A 17,457-nucleotide genomic window follows, 5' to 3' on the forward strand; every position below is an offset into this window, starting at 1 on the left:
AAAAAAAAAAGAAAATCAAGGCTTTGGGAACTATAAATGTGATTTAAACATTTGCAACATTTTTAAAAATAGAAGACACACAAATACATAAATAATTTGAGATCTGTAGAAGCTCGACAATATCACCTTGGAATAAGGGTGGTAAGCTCCAAATCTACTGTGAAACTGTATTTTTTTAAGAATACTACACATTGTCCTATAAATAGGTAACAGTTGGCCAAGCAGTATCTCTAGACCATTTTATTGTCCAGATTCCTAATACTCACAGCACCACAATCAATCCTTAAGTTCTGAAGAAAAGAGGGTTTTCAGAAGTTGTCCCTCCCTAATAGAGTCACAATACGCTTCAGAACCCAAAGCTACATATTTCCAGATGAACTTTTAAAAAATGTCACCTGATTCCATTAGTGCACATTACTTAAACCGTGGAGATCAGCCTCCAGCCCATCCAATAGGATTTCCTGTGATGGCGTAAATATTCTATCTCTGCATTACTGTCCGATTCGGTAAGTCATTACCCACATGTGGTTGCTGAGCACATGGAATGTGGCTAGTGTGACTGAGGAACTGAATTTCTCATTTCATTTCACTTGAATTAATTTAAATTGAGACAGTCACGTGCGGAGAGTGAACAGTACAAATGTAACCTTAAACTGAAAGTGATTCTGTGAGTGGCAGGTAAAAAAAAAAAAAGAGTTCCCTCCCTTTGGATAAGTTTACTCTAAATTGGGAAATTATTTTAAAACAGAAAAAGTCAGAAAAATCTCTGTATTAACAAGACGGTGAATGAATAGCAACCTATAGATTAGTTCCTGATTTAAACAGAACTCAGAACTGCACTCTCCCTCACTGTCCTGGCTGGATGAGAAGTCGAAACAACACATATGGGGTTAAAATACACGTGGTTGTTTTTAAAATTCAGTGGTGATTATTAAAAGAAACAAATCCAAACTCTATACACTTAAATTAATCGTTTTTAAAAGACGTTTTCTTTCATGGTTTGGTAATGATTGTTCACTCGTGTACTTAATGCCGACAATATGGCAGTCACCGCGCTTACGGGGGAATTATTCTCTTAATGTACCACAGCAAAAATATTCCTCAAATAACCATGTTTAACATGATGCATTTGAAGTGGTTTAATTTCCAGCAAACTCGCATATAATTGCTTCATTTTTGACTTAAAATATAACCAAAGGATCACTGTTTGGATTGGTCTGTGAGACTAAAGTTCAAGTATATTACTGCTTTGAAGTGCTAGCACATACCTCCAGAAAATGAAAATAGCATTAAAATGCCTTTTTAACAGGTGACTAACATACGTGACAAGTATCTAAATGGTATGTGTGAACTTTCTGCAGAAGACATTTTTGATGGAAATGATTTTCCTGAAATGGAATGTAACCTAAGACTTCCTAAGAAGTCATCAGAAAGATTTTTTTGATCATATCAACTTTTATTGCAATATAAATGACGTATGCCATTATACAGAAAGATCCTGATTAAAATCTGTCTTGCTTAATTGTACAGAAAATTGATTTTAAATATGAATGTGAAAATTATTTCTGAATGCTTGGGGTTTGGGAAGGTAATTCATTCTTTTATTTTTCCAGCTTTACTGACATAAAATTGACAAAAAACAAAGCGTGAGTGTAAGGTGTACAATGTGTTGATACACTTACATATTGCAAAATGACTACCACCATAGTGTGAACTAAACACCTCCATCACATCACGTAATTACCATCTCTTTTTTGTGGCGAGAGCATTTAAGATCTACTCTCTTAGCAACTTTCAAGTATATATACAATATTATTAACTAGAGTCACCATGCTGTACATTAGATCCTCAGAACTTGCTCATCTTCTAACTAGAAATTTGTACCCTTTATCTAACACCTCCCCAGCCCCTGGTAACCATCATTCTACTCTGTTTCTGTGAGTTTGGCTCTTGTAGATCCCACTTCTAAGTGATATTCTACAGTATTTGTCTTTCTCTGTCTGACTTATTTCACTTAGCATAACATCCTCGAGGTCCATCCATGTTGTTCCAAATGGCAGCGTTTCAGAAGGTAATTCATTCATTCTTTTTTTTTTAAAGATTTTATTTATTTATTTGACAGAGAGAGACACAGCGAGAGAGGGAACACAAGCAGGGGGAGTGGGAGAGGGAGAAGCAGGCTTCCCGCTGAGCAGGGAGCTCAATGTGGGGCTCGATCCCAGGACCCCGGGATCATGACCTAAGCCGAAGGCAGATGCTTAACGACTGAGCCACGCAGGCGCCCCGCTAATTCATTCTTTCAACAAACATTTACTATGAGCCTACAATGTGCCAGGCACCGTGCTTGACACCAAAAAACATGACATTCTTCCTGATGGGAAACAAGTCCAGGTAGCACATTAAATTACGCCTTGATAAAAACATTATCATTGTTTCACAGACGTATTTGGATCAACTGAGGGACACTACCAATTCCAAGTATAGACTACTGAAATCTTCCTTTCTCCGACTTCCATAGGGGTGTAAGCATAGCAAACAGTAATATATTATACCATATTTCCATTCTCCCTGCTAGACTGACACTACCATCTTTTCCTATGGGCCACCTAGACTGTGTATGTGTAGATAAACAGTAGACACTATGTGCCAACAAAACATTGAAGAACAAAGGCTCTGAAGTATTTATTGGGTCACTCTGATTGGGCCTTGCTCTAAAAGTCACAATCAAATAAGATCCTGACGGCATCTAAGTAATTCCTTAAACAACAGAAAACTGTATACAAGGTAGAAACCCAATTTTGTCATGTGACGTGTATACATACTTGCGAAGGAAAAAACAATATATGTAAAAAATTCACTCAAATCTCTGAGTGGTAAGATTGCTGGTGATTTTTATTTTATTTATATGTTTTCATATATTCGACCTGTCCACAACACCCATACACTACATTTGTAATCAGTAAAAATTAGTTAGTTATGTTAAATATCATTCTTGTAACTATTCCAAAGCTGGTGTCTAGTGTAGGCCTGCCTAAGGCCTCACATAAGGAAATGGGGATTAACTACATGTGTGATTTTAGGGGGCTGGTGCAGAAGGCCCAGGGGCAACCCAGTTAGCTAATGACTGGAAGCTCTTTTAGAAGGAACAAAGACTTGCACTGTCTAGAGTTAAAGTTTAAAATGAATATTCCTGGAGGTGGGGGGGGTGCGGATTGTGACGTGTTCCCCACCAGGATAGAAGCTGAGAAAGGTGGCTTGTTCCAGCTCTAAGTCCTAGTTAGATCACAGGATAAATACAATATTGCCTTCTGGTGACTCCACAGAACATGTCTGTTTAAGCATTGAGAAACGAACATTTAGAGAACTATTACTGAATACCATGTAATTTTGAAAAGTCACAATTTTTAATTATGAAAATAGTATAATATTCTTTATAGAAACTCCAGAAAATAGGGAAAAGCTGGGGAATAAAACAAGTCATCTATAATCCCATCACCCAGAGGCAATCACCATGAGCACTTTGGTATATAACCTTCTCACAATTTATTCTAGTCAAATGTGTGTATCTGCTTTTTCACTTAATATTTTATCCTGGACATTTTCTTCTGTCATTAAATATGCTCAGTGACCCTCCTTCCAATGACTGCCTAATATTACCAATGGCTTAACTGTATCAGAATGACTGTAAACATTATTATTGTACCGACCATAGAGTTAACATCATAAAAAGAGATTCAAATGGATCTGGTATTCGAAAAAACGAGCCAAGGGATTTTCTGAATTAGTGATCTCTCCTGGGTCTTACCAACATCAGGATCTTGATTCTAAAAATGATTTTGTTTTGCTCCAATCCCTAAAAACACCCATATCATGCACAACAATAAATCCCTCACATATTTTCCAAAATAAGGTCTTTGGTTTGGAAAACTGCAACTCCTAAAGAAATGTTACAGAGTAAAGCATAGCAGGCCCTCCCAGCCAGGCTCTGCTTGTCCTAACAAAGCAAGTGGATCACAGTGAGTTCCCTTAAAAGAATCACTAAAATAAAAGAGGGGGAAAAAAAAAACTATCCTGAGTGCAAACTTCAGCTTCTGAGCAAATTAATCTGTTCACCTTCCAGATTAAAAAAAGAGAGAGAGAGAAAGAAAACTCCTGTGATTTCTGTGAGAAAATTTTAATTCAGAAGCTCCATAAAATTACATTTACAACGTGGCCTATATTTGCTAAGCTAGAGCTCTGAAAATTACTTTATTCAGCAAAGTAATCATAATTCCTTTGAAGTGCAAGAGGAGAACATTCATGGAAAAATTGGCGATTTCGGCTTAAAAGAAAACTCCATCCCCAATCATCTTTGATGGTTTGGAGATCCTTTCCTTACCTGCAAGGCAGTTTAGGATCAGAAAGACCTTCCAAAATGCGAACACCATTGTGTCAAGGTTCGTCGAGCGCAGCCGAGGGCCGGGTGCTTGCCTGGGCTAGGCTGAGTCTCAAACTGCCTCCTTCAATCACAGCGAGCTTTGCCAGGCTTATCTGCAGGCATCACGAAGCAAACAGACTCTCCGGGCTTACTTATTGGGTACAGTCCTTTCTCAGAGCAGATTTGTGTTTCTGTGAAACACTTTTCACGGGGTGTGTTTCCTTTGATATATTTGCTACTGTGTTAATAATAAACTCATGCATTTAAATTCTTCAAGCTCTTTGTACACAGATTCTCTGAGTTTTAGCGTTTAAAATCAATCTTATTAAAAAGTTAAACTTGGGGGGGGGCATATACAGTTGGAAGTGAGCCTATACAAATAAAAGCCGACAAGGCTAATTAATTTCAAATATTTCCATCGAAGCCTTCCAGCATGGATTCACTAACCTCCTTTCGCAAATTAGGTTAGTAAATTGGTGCTCTAAGATTTTCTCAGGAGACAGGGTTCACAGGAAGGACACGGGGGTTAGGAAGCAAAAAGCACGCATTTCTGTGTGAACAAACTCTGCACACGTCACACTTTTTTTGAAGCCATGGCGGTTCTCACCACTTTGGCAGTGGAACAAATAACGAATACCGTGCTTTGGTCTTCCTGGTTAGAAACCCTATAGCATTCCCCCAACCGAACGCTGTGCCACCAGGTGAGTGAATAAATGCTTTAAGACTTCCACTGGATGAGTCTCAACTTTTGCAGAATTAGGTTAATGAGTAGATGTAATGGGATTTCTTTGGAAAGGGGGTTCCCTAGGAGGGAATGGCAGGTTGCCTTGGTGAGAAGCCTTTGCTAACAAGAGTTCCTGTCGTGTTTAATTTGAGAGGCATGAAGGCCTCCTCGGGCTCTTCCGAAGCGATCTCTAAATCCTGCTGTTTTCACCTGTGCGATGGCTCTCAGATCTGTCCTTTCACCAATCTGCCGCTTCTAGCCCAGATTCTAGGTCCGATGTTCCTACCCTGACCAAGCATCTTCAGTTAACACCACTACGGACTCCTTCCAACAAGACCCGAGTCCTTAATCTGGATTCCCAGCCTTCCAAGACCTGACCCTCCCCTCATCTGAACTTCACCCACCCGAAAAATGCTGTCGCAATTTCTTGCCTCACAGTGTTCAGTCACATGAAACATGGGCAAGCTACAGTGACGTGGTTTATGAACTTTTTTTTTTTTTAAGTTTTCATTGATTGAAGTAACCTGTCACCCGGCGGCAGGGCTCAAACTCACAACCTCGAGATCAAGAGTCGCATGCTCTTCCAACCGAGCCCGCCAGGCGCCCCGTTTTATGAACTTTAATTTACAGGAAATGTTTGAGCCCCACTCACCTTAGCCAGGCCAGTTTCCCACTGCTTCCTGATTCCTTCCACAGCCTTTCCTGTCCATGCTCATGGCTAGTGCCAGACCTTGGCTCCAGGTGAATTCCAACACTGCTTAGAATTTTCTCCTCTATCTTCTTGCTGTCTAAGCAGATTCACAGGGCAGATCAGTCATGCTGTCTTATGTGAAAAGCGCTTTTTTTTTTTTTAATTTTTTAACGTTTACCACCCCTCTCTGGGCTCCACTTTGAATAGATTTGCATTGTACTTAGAACCAATACACTACAGTTGGCCTTGATTGTTTTCCAGGAGTTTCCTATTTATTAACTGGGTCTCCCCTAAGTCCAATAGCCGTGAGCCCCTCCAGGGCAGAGACAAAATCTTATAAGGCAGCCCCCAAGTTAAGAAAGGCTATATACCAAAATGTACTGGTAAGCCCTTCGATTGAATCTAAGAGCACACATTCCTGCCAAAGCAGGATGCTATAAACGGAAGACTCATTCCCAGACTTATGAGGCACATAGTCTACCACCGGTGTGAATTCTGGGTCCTGGGCCATACAGAGCAGGGGAAGAGGAGAATGAGTAGCAGGGGGCCGAAAAAGAACATGCCTTTCCCTTCCTAGGACATGTGTTGAGCACAAAGCAACATTCCCCCCCCCCTCAAATAACTACTGTATGCTTTTGACACCCACCTTCCTTTCTGTCCTCAACTCTCGTGGCCCCCAGGGCCCTTGAGTTCCTAGCTTGCCCTAAGGAAGGGTCTTACTCACCAGAATAACTCACGCTCCAAGACTACCTTTTCCTTTCTAACCTTATGCCTCCCAGAAATACCCTTCTTCTGTATAAGCAGACAATCAGCTCCATGTTAGGAAGGGAAAAAAAAATTGCCATGAACATTCTCCAACCGGTTTACACTATTGAAAATAGAATGCTTGCCTCCTCCACCCCAAATGAATCTCCCACCAGGAGTATTGGGCAACGCAATAAGGAGAAATGGTCTGAGGGAGGAGGTTTTGCCAAGGAGGGCAATTTGGAGGGCAGCCCTCTGGAGGTCCACATCAACTATTCTCAGCTTTGGCCCTGCCTTGACCTCTGAATCCATTAAGTCTCCAAAAGATCCATGAAAGTAATACCGGCTTTTCCAGTAGTGAAGAGCTGGGACAGGGAAAGAGGTTTCTAAGTCGGGTGTTTGTAAGTCAGGGGCTTCCTATGTCTCCTTCCATGCCCCATAGGTGAGCATATAATTCATCATTAAACCTAGGACACTTTTGAGAGTGAATAGGCTGCTATTGGCATTACATGGGACAGACGGTGTAAATCATAACAGTCCCAGGTGAACTTGGATGTCTGGCCACCTGCTCACGGTGGAATGCTAAGCACAAAGCAGGGGCTAAATAAAAGCTTTCTAATTAATCCGCTACTGTCCAAGCTAGCTGGCCCTGAAATGGGTGGGGTGGAGAGTATGACTTAAGGCTATTGCCAAACCCATCTGCACACAGACTATCTCAGACAAACAGAACTCTCTAGAACATTTAAGTAAAATGCCTACATTTCTGCTTACGTCGCACCCAACTGGGACAGGAAGAATTCTGTCAAAACAAACTCAAAGAGATCATCTAATTTCTCTTCTTGGTATTGAATTTTGATGTTATTGACAAAGAAGTGGGTCATTAACTAGCACATGAAGTATTGTTAAATATCTTTCATATTTTTACACGGCTTTATGATTTTTAAGCCGCTTTTCCATTTTATCTTCGCAACTGACTAAAATAAACAGGGGAGGAATTATCTCCATTCTCTGTATAAAAAACAGAGGCTCAGAAACGTTGTGTCTTTCCCAAGGCCACAGAGAGCACATTAGATGCTGTCCCTCCCGTCACAGTGACACAGTGGGACTGTCACGTATCGATCATGCTACTGCACCAGGAGTCTTTGGGAACTTTCAGAAATCTGCAGCCTCTGACTTATTTCTCATTTTTGTTAACTTAAAAATTACAAAAATAACACATTTTGATTGTAATGAGATTTCAAAGAACAAAGAAGTATGCAGGGAATAAAAAGAAAGCCTCCATTCTCTTACCCACGGGTGTAATTCCATGCCATGCGCACAAGCAATGGGAGTTTCATGTTTTTCTCAGAGCTTCTGCGAGTTCTCTCTCTCTCTCTCTCTCTCTCTCTCACACACACACACACGCACACAGACACATGCACATGGTGGTGGTTTTTTGAATCATAAAGGTAATCATACTACGCATATCATTCGATAGTTTGTTTTCCCCCTTGCAAAAGCATTTTTATTGTCTCTTTGGGTCAGCATGTGCTACACCATCTACAGAGCTCCCTTATCTGTTTGAAGGCTGTGGAGTAGTTCACTGTACAGATGTACCACAACTCACTTAACCATTCTCTTGTTGGTCAATTCTTGCATCGCCTTCAGTTTTTCACTACTATTAACAATGATGAAATGGATGGCCCTTTGCCTACATCTCCGCCCACTTGAGTGATTATTTCTGTAGATTAGGTACCTAGAAATGGAACTGCTGGATCAAAGGAGACGAACGCTTTAAATTTTGGTAGAGTCTGCAATATTGTCCACCGGAAATCCTTTATAAATTGACACCTCCATTAAGCGTGTATGAGAGTGCCTGTCTCTCCACACCCTTGTCAATAATGAAAAGTATGCCATTCGTTTTTACTAGTACCGTGGGTGAGAAGTGGTGTCACACTGCTGTTTTAATTTGTAGTTCTCTAGTGAGGCTGAGCCTTTTTTCATAGGTTTGCTGGCTTAATTGGTGTTCCCTTCCCTGTGACTTGCCTATTTATGGCCTTAGGACAATTTCCATTGAATTATCTGTCTTTCAGTATCATTGAAGTGCTCCTTATACCTTAGGAATCTTAATTTCATACCCCATAATTAAGGATTAATTGATTGATTGATAATCAAGAATTAATTAAAAAGGAATTAAGTTTGGTACATATATTATAAATATTTTCTTCCAGCCTAACTTTTTAAAACATTTTATATCTTCCACCATAAAGAAGGTTTGCATTTTGTTGTAGTTAATCTAGCAATTTTTTTCTTCGTAGCTTCTGAGTTTCATGTCTTCCTTAAGAAAGCCTTCCCCGATCCCAGACTATAGAAATGTTATTTTATATTATTATATAATATATATTAATATATAATATTATACTTTCTCTTAATGCTTCTATAATTTTGTCCTGCCTTTCCGTTATGGCAACTCTGTGCTTCCAGTTGCTCAGGCCAAAAGCCTTGGTGTCATCCTTGATTCCTCTCCTCCCCTCATGTACCACATCAGATCGCCAGCAAATTCTTTTGGGTCCATGTTCAAAAGAGACCCAGACTCCGATGACCTTCCCCACTTTCACTGCTACCACCCTGGGCTGAGCTGCCACCATCAATTGCCAGGCTCACTGCAATGGCTTCCTAACTGGTCTCCCTGTTTCTTCCTTTTCCCCTTACAGTCTATTCTCATCACAGCAGCCAGAATGATCCTTTTACATGCAAGTCAGATCCCATCTCACTTTTGCTCAAGATCGTCCAATAGTTCTCAGTTTCTCTCACAGTAAAAGCCAGTCTTTAAAGTAGCCTATGGGGCACCTGGGTGGCTCTGAGTGTTTGACTCTTGGTTTCTGCTCAGGTCATGATCTCAGGGTCCTGGGATCCAGCCCTGGGTGGGGCTCCACACTCAGCGTAGAGTGTGCTAGAGAGTCTCTCTCTCCCCCTCTGTCTGTCCCTCCCCCCTCAAATAAATAAATCTTTAAAAATTGTTTCAGAGTTGTTCAGAAGACCCTATAAAATGATCTACCTCACCCCTTCCACCACCCGTCCAACCTACCTCATCTCCTACCACTCCTTCCCTCTCACCCTGATCCAACCACACTGTTCTTGCTGACTCTTGAACAAGCCAGGCACGCTCCCACTTTTGGGGGCGTTTACACTGGTGGTTTCCTCTGTCTGTGACCCTTTAAATCCAGGTATCAGCAGGTCCAACTCACATCTTCTTCAAGTCTTCGTTCGAATGTTAGTTTTCAACAATGCTGCCCCTGAGTACACAGTTTAAAACTGCAGATTTCTCCACTCCAGCCCTCCCAATCCCCTACTGCCTTTTCCTTATTACATAGCTCTCATTACCTTCCAACATACTATGCTGTTCACTTGTGATTAACTTTTCCACCCAGCTAGAATGTAAATTTCTCTCTCTTTTTTTAAGATTTTATTTATTTGAGAGAGAGAGAAGAAGCGAGAGCAGAAGTTGGGGGTGCAGAGGGAGAGGGAGAAGCAGACTCCCCACTGAGCAGGGAGCCCCGACACGGGGCTCAATCGCAGGACCCTGGAATCATGACCTGAGTAGAAAGCAGACGCTTTACAGACTGAGCCACCCAGGCACCCCTAGAATGTAAGTTTCAAGAGGACAGGGATTTCTGTCTATTTCATTTACTATTTATTCCAAGGGCCTAGGACAGTGCCTTGCACATAGTAGGTACTCAGTATTTGTTAAATGAACGGATTTGGGAATCTGAATTTAACCCATTCAGATTTGATTTTTATGTATTGTGTGAGATCAGTAGAAATGTTTTTTAAATGTCCTAGCGTCCTAAGTAGGAACAGATCATTACCCTTTGAGGGAATTTGGTCTTTGGAAATAGCTAGGTCATTTCAGACTAATTTTATTAAACAAGGTAGGTGATCAAGTTCATGAAAATGCTGTTTTGTGCCCAAGAAATGGGGCATAGGGGCACCTGGGTGGCTCAGGTGGTTAAGCGTCTGCCTTCAGTTCAGGTCTTGAGCCCAGGGTCCTGGGATGGAGCCCCACACTGGGTTTCCTGCTTGGTGGGAAGCCTGCATCTCTCCCTCCCTCTGCCTGCTGCTCCCCCCTGCTTGTGTGCACTCTCTCCCTCTCTCTCTCTCAAATAAATAAATAAAGTCTTAAAAAAAAAAAAAAGAAACAGGGCATAATTATAAAGTAATGAGCCTGCTGTCCTTGTGCGGCTTGGGAACTAGCTCAGATGGCAGTCTTGGGTTTTCCAAAAGACAGACTGAAGCCATTCTTACTTATGGCACTAGCATGAGATCGATACAGAGAGACAGATTTGGGAGTAAATTTTCTCACATATATTTTTTAATCCCTGAAGTAGTCATCATGGGAAAATCAGAATTCATTGGACTTCCTTCTACATATTTTATGGTTTTGTAGGGACTTTTAAAATTCTGAATTACGTATAGAAGGGCATAATCTAGTCAGTGCTTAGAGTCTAAAGACTTTAATTCATTCCTGTTGGAATGGTTCCAAAGAAAGTGTTTCAAACATTCTTTGTGCAATCACAGCACTATTGAGTCCTCATTGCTTTTTCTGACTCCCTGCCGGGAAACTCCACTTCTGTGCCCCACCTGCGCCTCACAGTGACTTCACACATGTCATCCTCTGGTCACTAAACCTGTGCCACTGCCCAAGCACTGTTGTTGCACCCCCCTTAACTCTGCATTGGGGTACTCTTTGACTCTTACTTTGCTCACTCTGCCATTCCAGAAGTACCAGATCCTACCGAGAACTTCTCTTCAGCCCATCTTCTCTTTTCCATCTCCTGAGGCTTTGATGAACGACAGCTTTATCAGCAAGGAGGATGACTGGCAGCCATTTCCCAACAAGGAGTTGGTAAAAAATAAATAAATAAATAAAATGACTGCTCACTAGGGGTGCCTGGGTGGTGCAGTCCGTTTAACGACCGACTCTTGGTTTCAGCTCAGATTGTGATCTCAGGGTCGTGATCTCAGGGTCGTGAGATAGAGCCCCATCCCAGGCTCTGCGCTTAGGGCAGGGTATGCTTGAGATTCTCTCTCTCTATGCCCCTCCCGCTTGTGTGTTCTCTCTCCCTCTAAAATAAATAAATCTTTAAAAAAAAAATAGCTGCTCACTAGATGTGTGCAATAAAGGATGGGGAGGGGGAGCAGGAGCAAATAGGTACTGCCCCATGAAGAGAACAGAAAACTGCCCAACTACATGTGAAATAGGATGTGGGGTATATAACAGGAATAGTTGAGGTCAGTTGAGAGAGGTGAGGATGAATCCTGTCATCCTCTAGCTCAGTCCCTGTTAGCTCTCATTTAGATGGTGGTGGTAACCTCCTAGCCCATCTCCTGGCCTCCAATTTTCCTCCCTCTCCAATCCATCCTGAACAATCCTGCCAGCTAAGTTTTCCTAAAGTCTAATATCATCAGGTCATTCTCATACTCAAAAATCGTCCACGACTCCCCATCACCTTTTTGCCTAGACATAAGAATTTTTATCTAGCTTTCAATAGGTGTCCAACCTACCTTTGCTGCCTATTTTCTGAGATTTGTATCACCAAAGAATGTCAGGGATGGCCAAAGTCTTACAAGTGACCTCCAAACAAAATTGAATACTCTCTTCCCTGAACATATGCCTCACTTTTCCATCCCTGTGCCTCTACAAGGCTATTCCCTCCTCCCAGATCTACCACCACACCAAAGTGAATTGTCAAAAATCTACTCATCCTGTGAGCCTTATCACAACTGTTAACTCCTCCAGAGACTGTCTCCTGATTCCCACATGATGTAATCTCACATTAACAGCATTAATCAGTACCTTTTGCACAGCACTTAGGATAGCACAACTCTTCATGTCCTGGTGCTCTTCATACCTCTAAGAATGCAAGCTCCTAAAGAGGATAAGGACCATGTTTAGGTGATTTTACACACACACACACACACACACACACACACACACACACACAAGCTTGTTATTGGCCAAGCATTGTGCTAAGTGCTTTATATGCAGTATTTCACTCAATCTTCTTCACAGACTTATGAGGTAAGTAATAGTATTATCCCCATTTTATAGGTAAAGAAACAGAAGCACTGGGAAATGAAGCAATTTGCTCAAATCTCATTCATAGCAACACATAGACTCAGGACTCATTTTCCCCTCTCTCAACAGATCTCAACTATTCCTGTTATATAACCCACATCCTATTTCACATGTAGTTGGGCAGTTTTCTGTTCTCTTCACGGGGTGGTACCTATTTGCTCCTGCTCCCCCTCCCCATCCTTTATTATACACAGCTAGTGAGCAGTCATTTTAATCTTGCTCTATCAGTTCCCTGTTGGGAAATGGCTGCCAGTCATCCTCCTCACAAATAAGACTGTTATTGGTCAAAGCGTCAGTCCCTGGTAACCCCCTTATTGCTAAAAATGAGGCTCAGAGAGAATTTTTTTGAAGACCACATAAGCACTGGAGCCAAGACCTCAGCTCAAGTCGGCTGGCTCCAGAATATGTGCTCATGACTTATGGTATATTGTGACTTTAGGGACCCAGAGTAGTTATGTTTGATGAATTCACTTTTTCAAGTATATGATATGTCAACGTGACTATTTGAAAGGGTAGCACTCATTTGGATGTGCATGATCTGGTGTATTTGTTGAAAAACAAACTTAGGATAACACCATTATCATCAACAACAACATATTTCCTATTCCAGGTTAATATCTACTTGCCTTGAAAACAGTAAAAAGAAGTGGCACATAATTTTACAATTCTCCAAACCAAGAAGTTGGGAGTCCCAGACTATAGACTCTCAAGTGAATCCTGTGATGGTGTTACACAGTGAAAGAGTTTCCTTTCTCCCTTCCATCCCCATGTGTAAGGACTGGAATTTCTCTCAACGGTTAACCTGGTGTCCTTAATGTGCTCTCGGGACACCTTACTGGGAGTCCTCCAGAGAACTGCCAGAAATGGCCTTTAATAAGACTGTGAAACAGGAGTATATGTAGGTAGGGCCATGGAGGTTCTCTCCTCTTAAATTTGGGAAATCTTTGTTTCCTGTCCTGGAGGGAAGAATCCTGCAGAAAGTTCTCCTTTGGCAAGTCATGTTTTAACAATAAGTGTGAGTCAGCTTGTGTTGAGTAGCCTAGGATTGCTTACCTAGCGATAGTAGGGAGTCTGGAAAGGGTTAGTACCAGGAACCCTATGTTAACTGATAGTGTGACTCAACCTGCTGTGTACATTAAAGTGTTTGGGGAAGCCTACTCCTAGGCAGCTTGTGTTGACGCACTATACAAACACATGTCATAGGCTCTGCTTTGAAAAATTCACATGTATGTGTAGGCACAAACATGCACACATCTGCACACACATGTACCCACCTGTTCAACCCAAAGAGGTCCTAGATCTTCCAATTCCTTCCAACTGGGAGAGGTCAAGCTTGACTTGAACCAAAAAAAAATATTACATTCTAATTGTACAATTGTAGGGTCCTGGGTTTTTTGTTTGTTTGTTTGTTTTTTAGCCAATCCTTTTCAACACTTCCTAACAATGCCTGAGTGAAGTTAATCCTAAAAACCAGACATCTTTTTGGAGTCAAGAGATTGAACACTTTCACAGCTGCCAGAGCTGATTAATGGTACCTATGACATAGTAATAAGAGTTGTCAAATGCTAAGGCTTACTAGATGATAGGCCCCGGGTTAAGTATTTTATATGCATTATGTCTCATGATAATCTTATGAAAGAGGTTTAGAGAGATCATATGAATTGTCATTGGTCACACAGTTTGTAAGTGGCAAAGCCAAGGCTTGGGTCCAAGAGAGAGTGCTCCAAAGCCCATGCCTTTGCCGATTATGTGATGCGACTTCTTGGCACTGAAAAAGAGATGGTAGAATACATAGTCAACACAGCCCCTGCTCGTCTGGCTTACACTCTTGCTGGAAAGACAAGATAAATACACGCAAAACAGGGATTAATACTAAGACGTATGTGACTATAAAAGACTGCATTATGCAACACAGAAACTAAATGAATACAAGTACAGAAAGAGAAATGTGGGCCATTGCAAGGGATGGCCGTGATTCCCCCAAATCTTCATTACAAAGTAAGTTCATGGGATCCACCTCCACCTGGCAGGTGACAGTGATTCTGGGAGGATTTGAGTAGAATTTTTGAAGGTAAAGATGGAGAATGAACAATGAAAAGTGAGAGGTCACATTTCAGAGAGCAAAATTGACAAGGCAAAGAGGCCAGGTTGCTTTATGAAAGGGCTGAAAAGAAATCAGTGTTGGGAATATCTAAAAAAGAGAGGTGTTAAGATGGGGGTCAGGCACGAAGAAGCTTACAAAGAAGACAGACAACAAAAGCAGAAGAAAATGGCAGAGGTGTCCAATTCTGTTGGCTTTGGTTTAAAGCGGAGGAAGCAAATGAAGGGCTTGTTTTGCATCTGCTCTCCTATTTGGTTTTTGTCCTGCATGGTGTTTTGTGTTTGCTGGGCTTTGTTTGCTCATTTGCTAGTTTTAATGAGGCAGCATAACATAGCGACAAAGAACATGGACTACAGAGTCAGGCAGCTTGGCTTTAAGCCTGGCTCGGCCACTTACCAGCTGAGGGACTGTGAGCAAGTTACTTAATTCCTTTGGGCCTCATTTTTCTCATCAATAAATGAGATGAAGGAAGACCTACCTCATGAGTTGTTAGTTATAAGCATTGGACAAGTTGGGCACCTGGTTGGCTCAGTTGTTTGGGCAACTGGCTTTGGCTCGGGTCATGGTCCTGGAGTGTTGGGATCAAGTCCCGCATCGGGCTCCCTGCTCAGCAGGGAGTCTGCTTCTCCCTCTGACCCTCCCCCCTCTCATGTGCTCTCTCTCTCTCTCTTTCTCTCTCTCTCTCAAATAAATAAATAAAATCTTAAAAAAAAGAATTGGACAAGTTATTATTTGCGAAGTGCTTAGAACAGTGCCTGCATATAGTAAGTGGTATTAGACATGCTTGCTGTATATATACGAATGTAATTCCTTTTTTTAAAAGATTTATTCATTTATTTGAGAGAGAGGGAGAACAGGGGGAGGGTCAGAGGGAGAGAATCCCCAAGCAGACTCCCGGCTGAGCGCAGAGCCTGACCCAGGGCTCGATCCATGACCCGTGAAATCACAACCTGAGCCAAAACCAAGAGTCAGAAGCCCAACTGGCTGAGCCACCCAGGGGCCCCATACAAATGCAATTCCTTATCAACATTGAAACATGTAGGAAATTTCTAAAATCATTATGTAAAGATCTTTCTCTTAAAAACAACTGGTAGGTAGGCCCCTCCAGGCGAATTTCAGCATGGCAACCGAGGACAGCTGAGGAGTGGCTGCTGCCTTCAGATGGGGCTCTCCCAGTCCCCACCGCCAACTGCTTATACCTGGCTCACTTCATGTGATCTTGTGACTCCTGGTTTAAAGTGAAGGGACATCCGGGTTCCTAATATGACCCTATATTTACGGAGAGAGCTCATACAGGAAGCAATTTGGGCCAGGAACCCAGGCCTGGCTGAGCTCATAGCACACTCTAACCCTAAGAGTCTAAGGGAAGTATCTGTTCTCCTTCAGCTGGGGTCCCTCCTTGGCTCCAGGTGTTGGGCCACTGGGCTGCAGCAGCACCCACATCCTCCATAGCCTCCTCTACTGCTTCAAGCCTTCCTGTCTAGTTCGACACTTCTTTTTTAAAATTTTTATTTATTTATTTATTTATTTATTTATTTATTTATTTATTTGAGAGAGAGCGAGAGAGAGCATGCAAGCATGAGTGGGGTGTGGAGAGACAGAGGGAGAGGGAGAAGCCGACTCCCAGCTGAGCAAGGAGCCCAACGATGCAGGGCTTAATCCCAGGACCCTGAGATGATGACCTGAGTGGAAGGCAGACGTTTAACTGACCGAGCCACCCAGGTGCCCCATAGTTCGGCACTTCTGATGGGAAGGAGGACTTAGGGCTCCCACAATCCTTTGCAACAGCAACTCTGGGGAAAGCACAGAGCTGAAATCGGCAAAGCAGGAATGTGCAAGCTTCCTCTGAGTTACCAGGCCTTAACAAATTGTGTCCTCCTCCTTATGCTCATTTAGGGGGTTAAACTGTGCCTCAAGGTCTGAAAACACCACAGCTCAGGAAGAATTTACCCAGCAGCAAGCCCCAAACCAAGCTACAAGGGCGACCAAGTTTTTCTTCTGAGCCACCATCCATTGCAGCATTCCCAGGCAGTGGGCTTCCTGTGGTCCCTTGTTCTTCGTGCTTGGGAGCTGCTCAGAGCCACTCAGCAGGGAGCCTGGCCTGAGCCTTTGCCAGTGGTTTTCTGACAGTCCTGGAGCCTTGTGTCTTTCCTTCAGAGGAGATGTCCTTTCTTTCTGCATGCTAGGAAGATAATTGAATCCCGCTTGGGCAGGTTGGGTGTACGGGCCTGCAGGCTCCCAGGTGTCACCTCTGGAGACGGCCTCCACCTTTGCTTGAGAGGAACAATTAATGGTAAGAATGTCAGGGTGTGCAGGAGAGGAGAAGCTGTGGGAGATGTTTGGGAAAAGAGACCTTGGGGCTTCAGTCAAACCTCACCACTTACCACCTCTTTTGAACAGGCAGCACAGCTATGCTCACACCTGGGTGCAGCTACAAGAAGAGGGTTATAGAAGGCCCACTTCCAAGGTTAGAAATCAGGTGGCTGAGGGGGCTGGGGGGCTGGGGTAGCCAGGTGATGGGTATTAAGGAGGGCACGTGATGTGATGAGCACTGGGTGTTATACGCAAATAATGAATCGTTGAGCACTACATCAAAAACTCATGATGTACTATATGGTGGCTAACTGACCATAATAATAATTAAAAAAAGAAATCAGGTGGC

General features: G+C 42.5%; 1 protein-coding gene and 1 long non-coding RNA gene across 4 annotated transcripts in view; both read right to left on the reverse strand.

The window, feature by feature from the left end:
• The window catches only part of VSIG1 (V-set and immunoglobulin domain containing 1), a 42,208-nt gene extending 30,736 nt beyond the window's left edge, over nucleotides 1-11,472 (reverse strand). Inside the window, exon 1 of one of the 3 annotated variants that reach the window (XM_081808438.1) lies at nucleotides 11,314-11,472. Coding sequence is in view for 2 of the 3 variants with exons in the window: in XM_006749336.3 (XP_006749399.1) it covers nucleotides 4,379-4,427 (49 nt within the window). In the remaining variant the exon portion in view is untranslated. Of the gene's footprint in view, nucleotides 1-4,378; nucleotides 5,000-11,313 lie in introns of those variants that run through there. The other 2 variants (XM_006749336.3, XM_081808439.1) reach the window with 2 other exon arrangements.
• An 899-nt stretch (nucleotides 11,473-12,371) lies between these two features.
• The window catches only part of LOC115938504 (uncharacterized), a 63,766-nt gene continuing 58,680 nt past the window's right edge, over nucleotides 12,372-17,457 (reverse strand). The window contains exons 9-10 of the long non-coding RNA XR_014141232.1: nucleotides 13,969-14,031; nucleotides 12,372-12,485 (exon numbers count right to left, since the gene is read on the reverse strand). This is a non-coding gene — a long non-coding RNA (uncharacterized LOC115938504). The remainder of the gene's footprint in view (nucleotides 12,486-13,968; nucleotides 14,032-17,457) is intronic.

The sequence above is a fragment of the Leptonychotes weddellii genome, chromosome X, assembly GCF_054177405.1.
Source record: "Leptonychotes weddellii isolate Sample4059 chromosome X, ASM5417740v2, whole genome shotgun sequence".
Classification (NCBI taxonomy): Eukaryota; Metazoa; Chordata; class Mammalia; order Carnivora; family Phocidae; genus Leptonychotes; species Leptonychotes weddellii.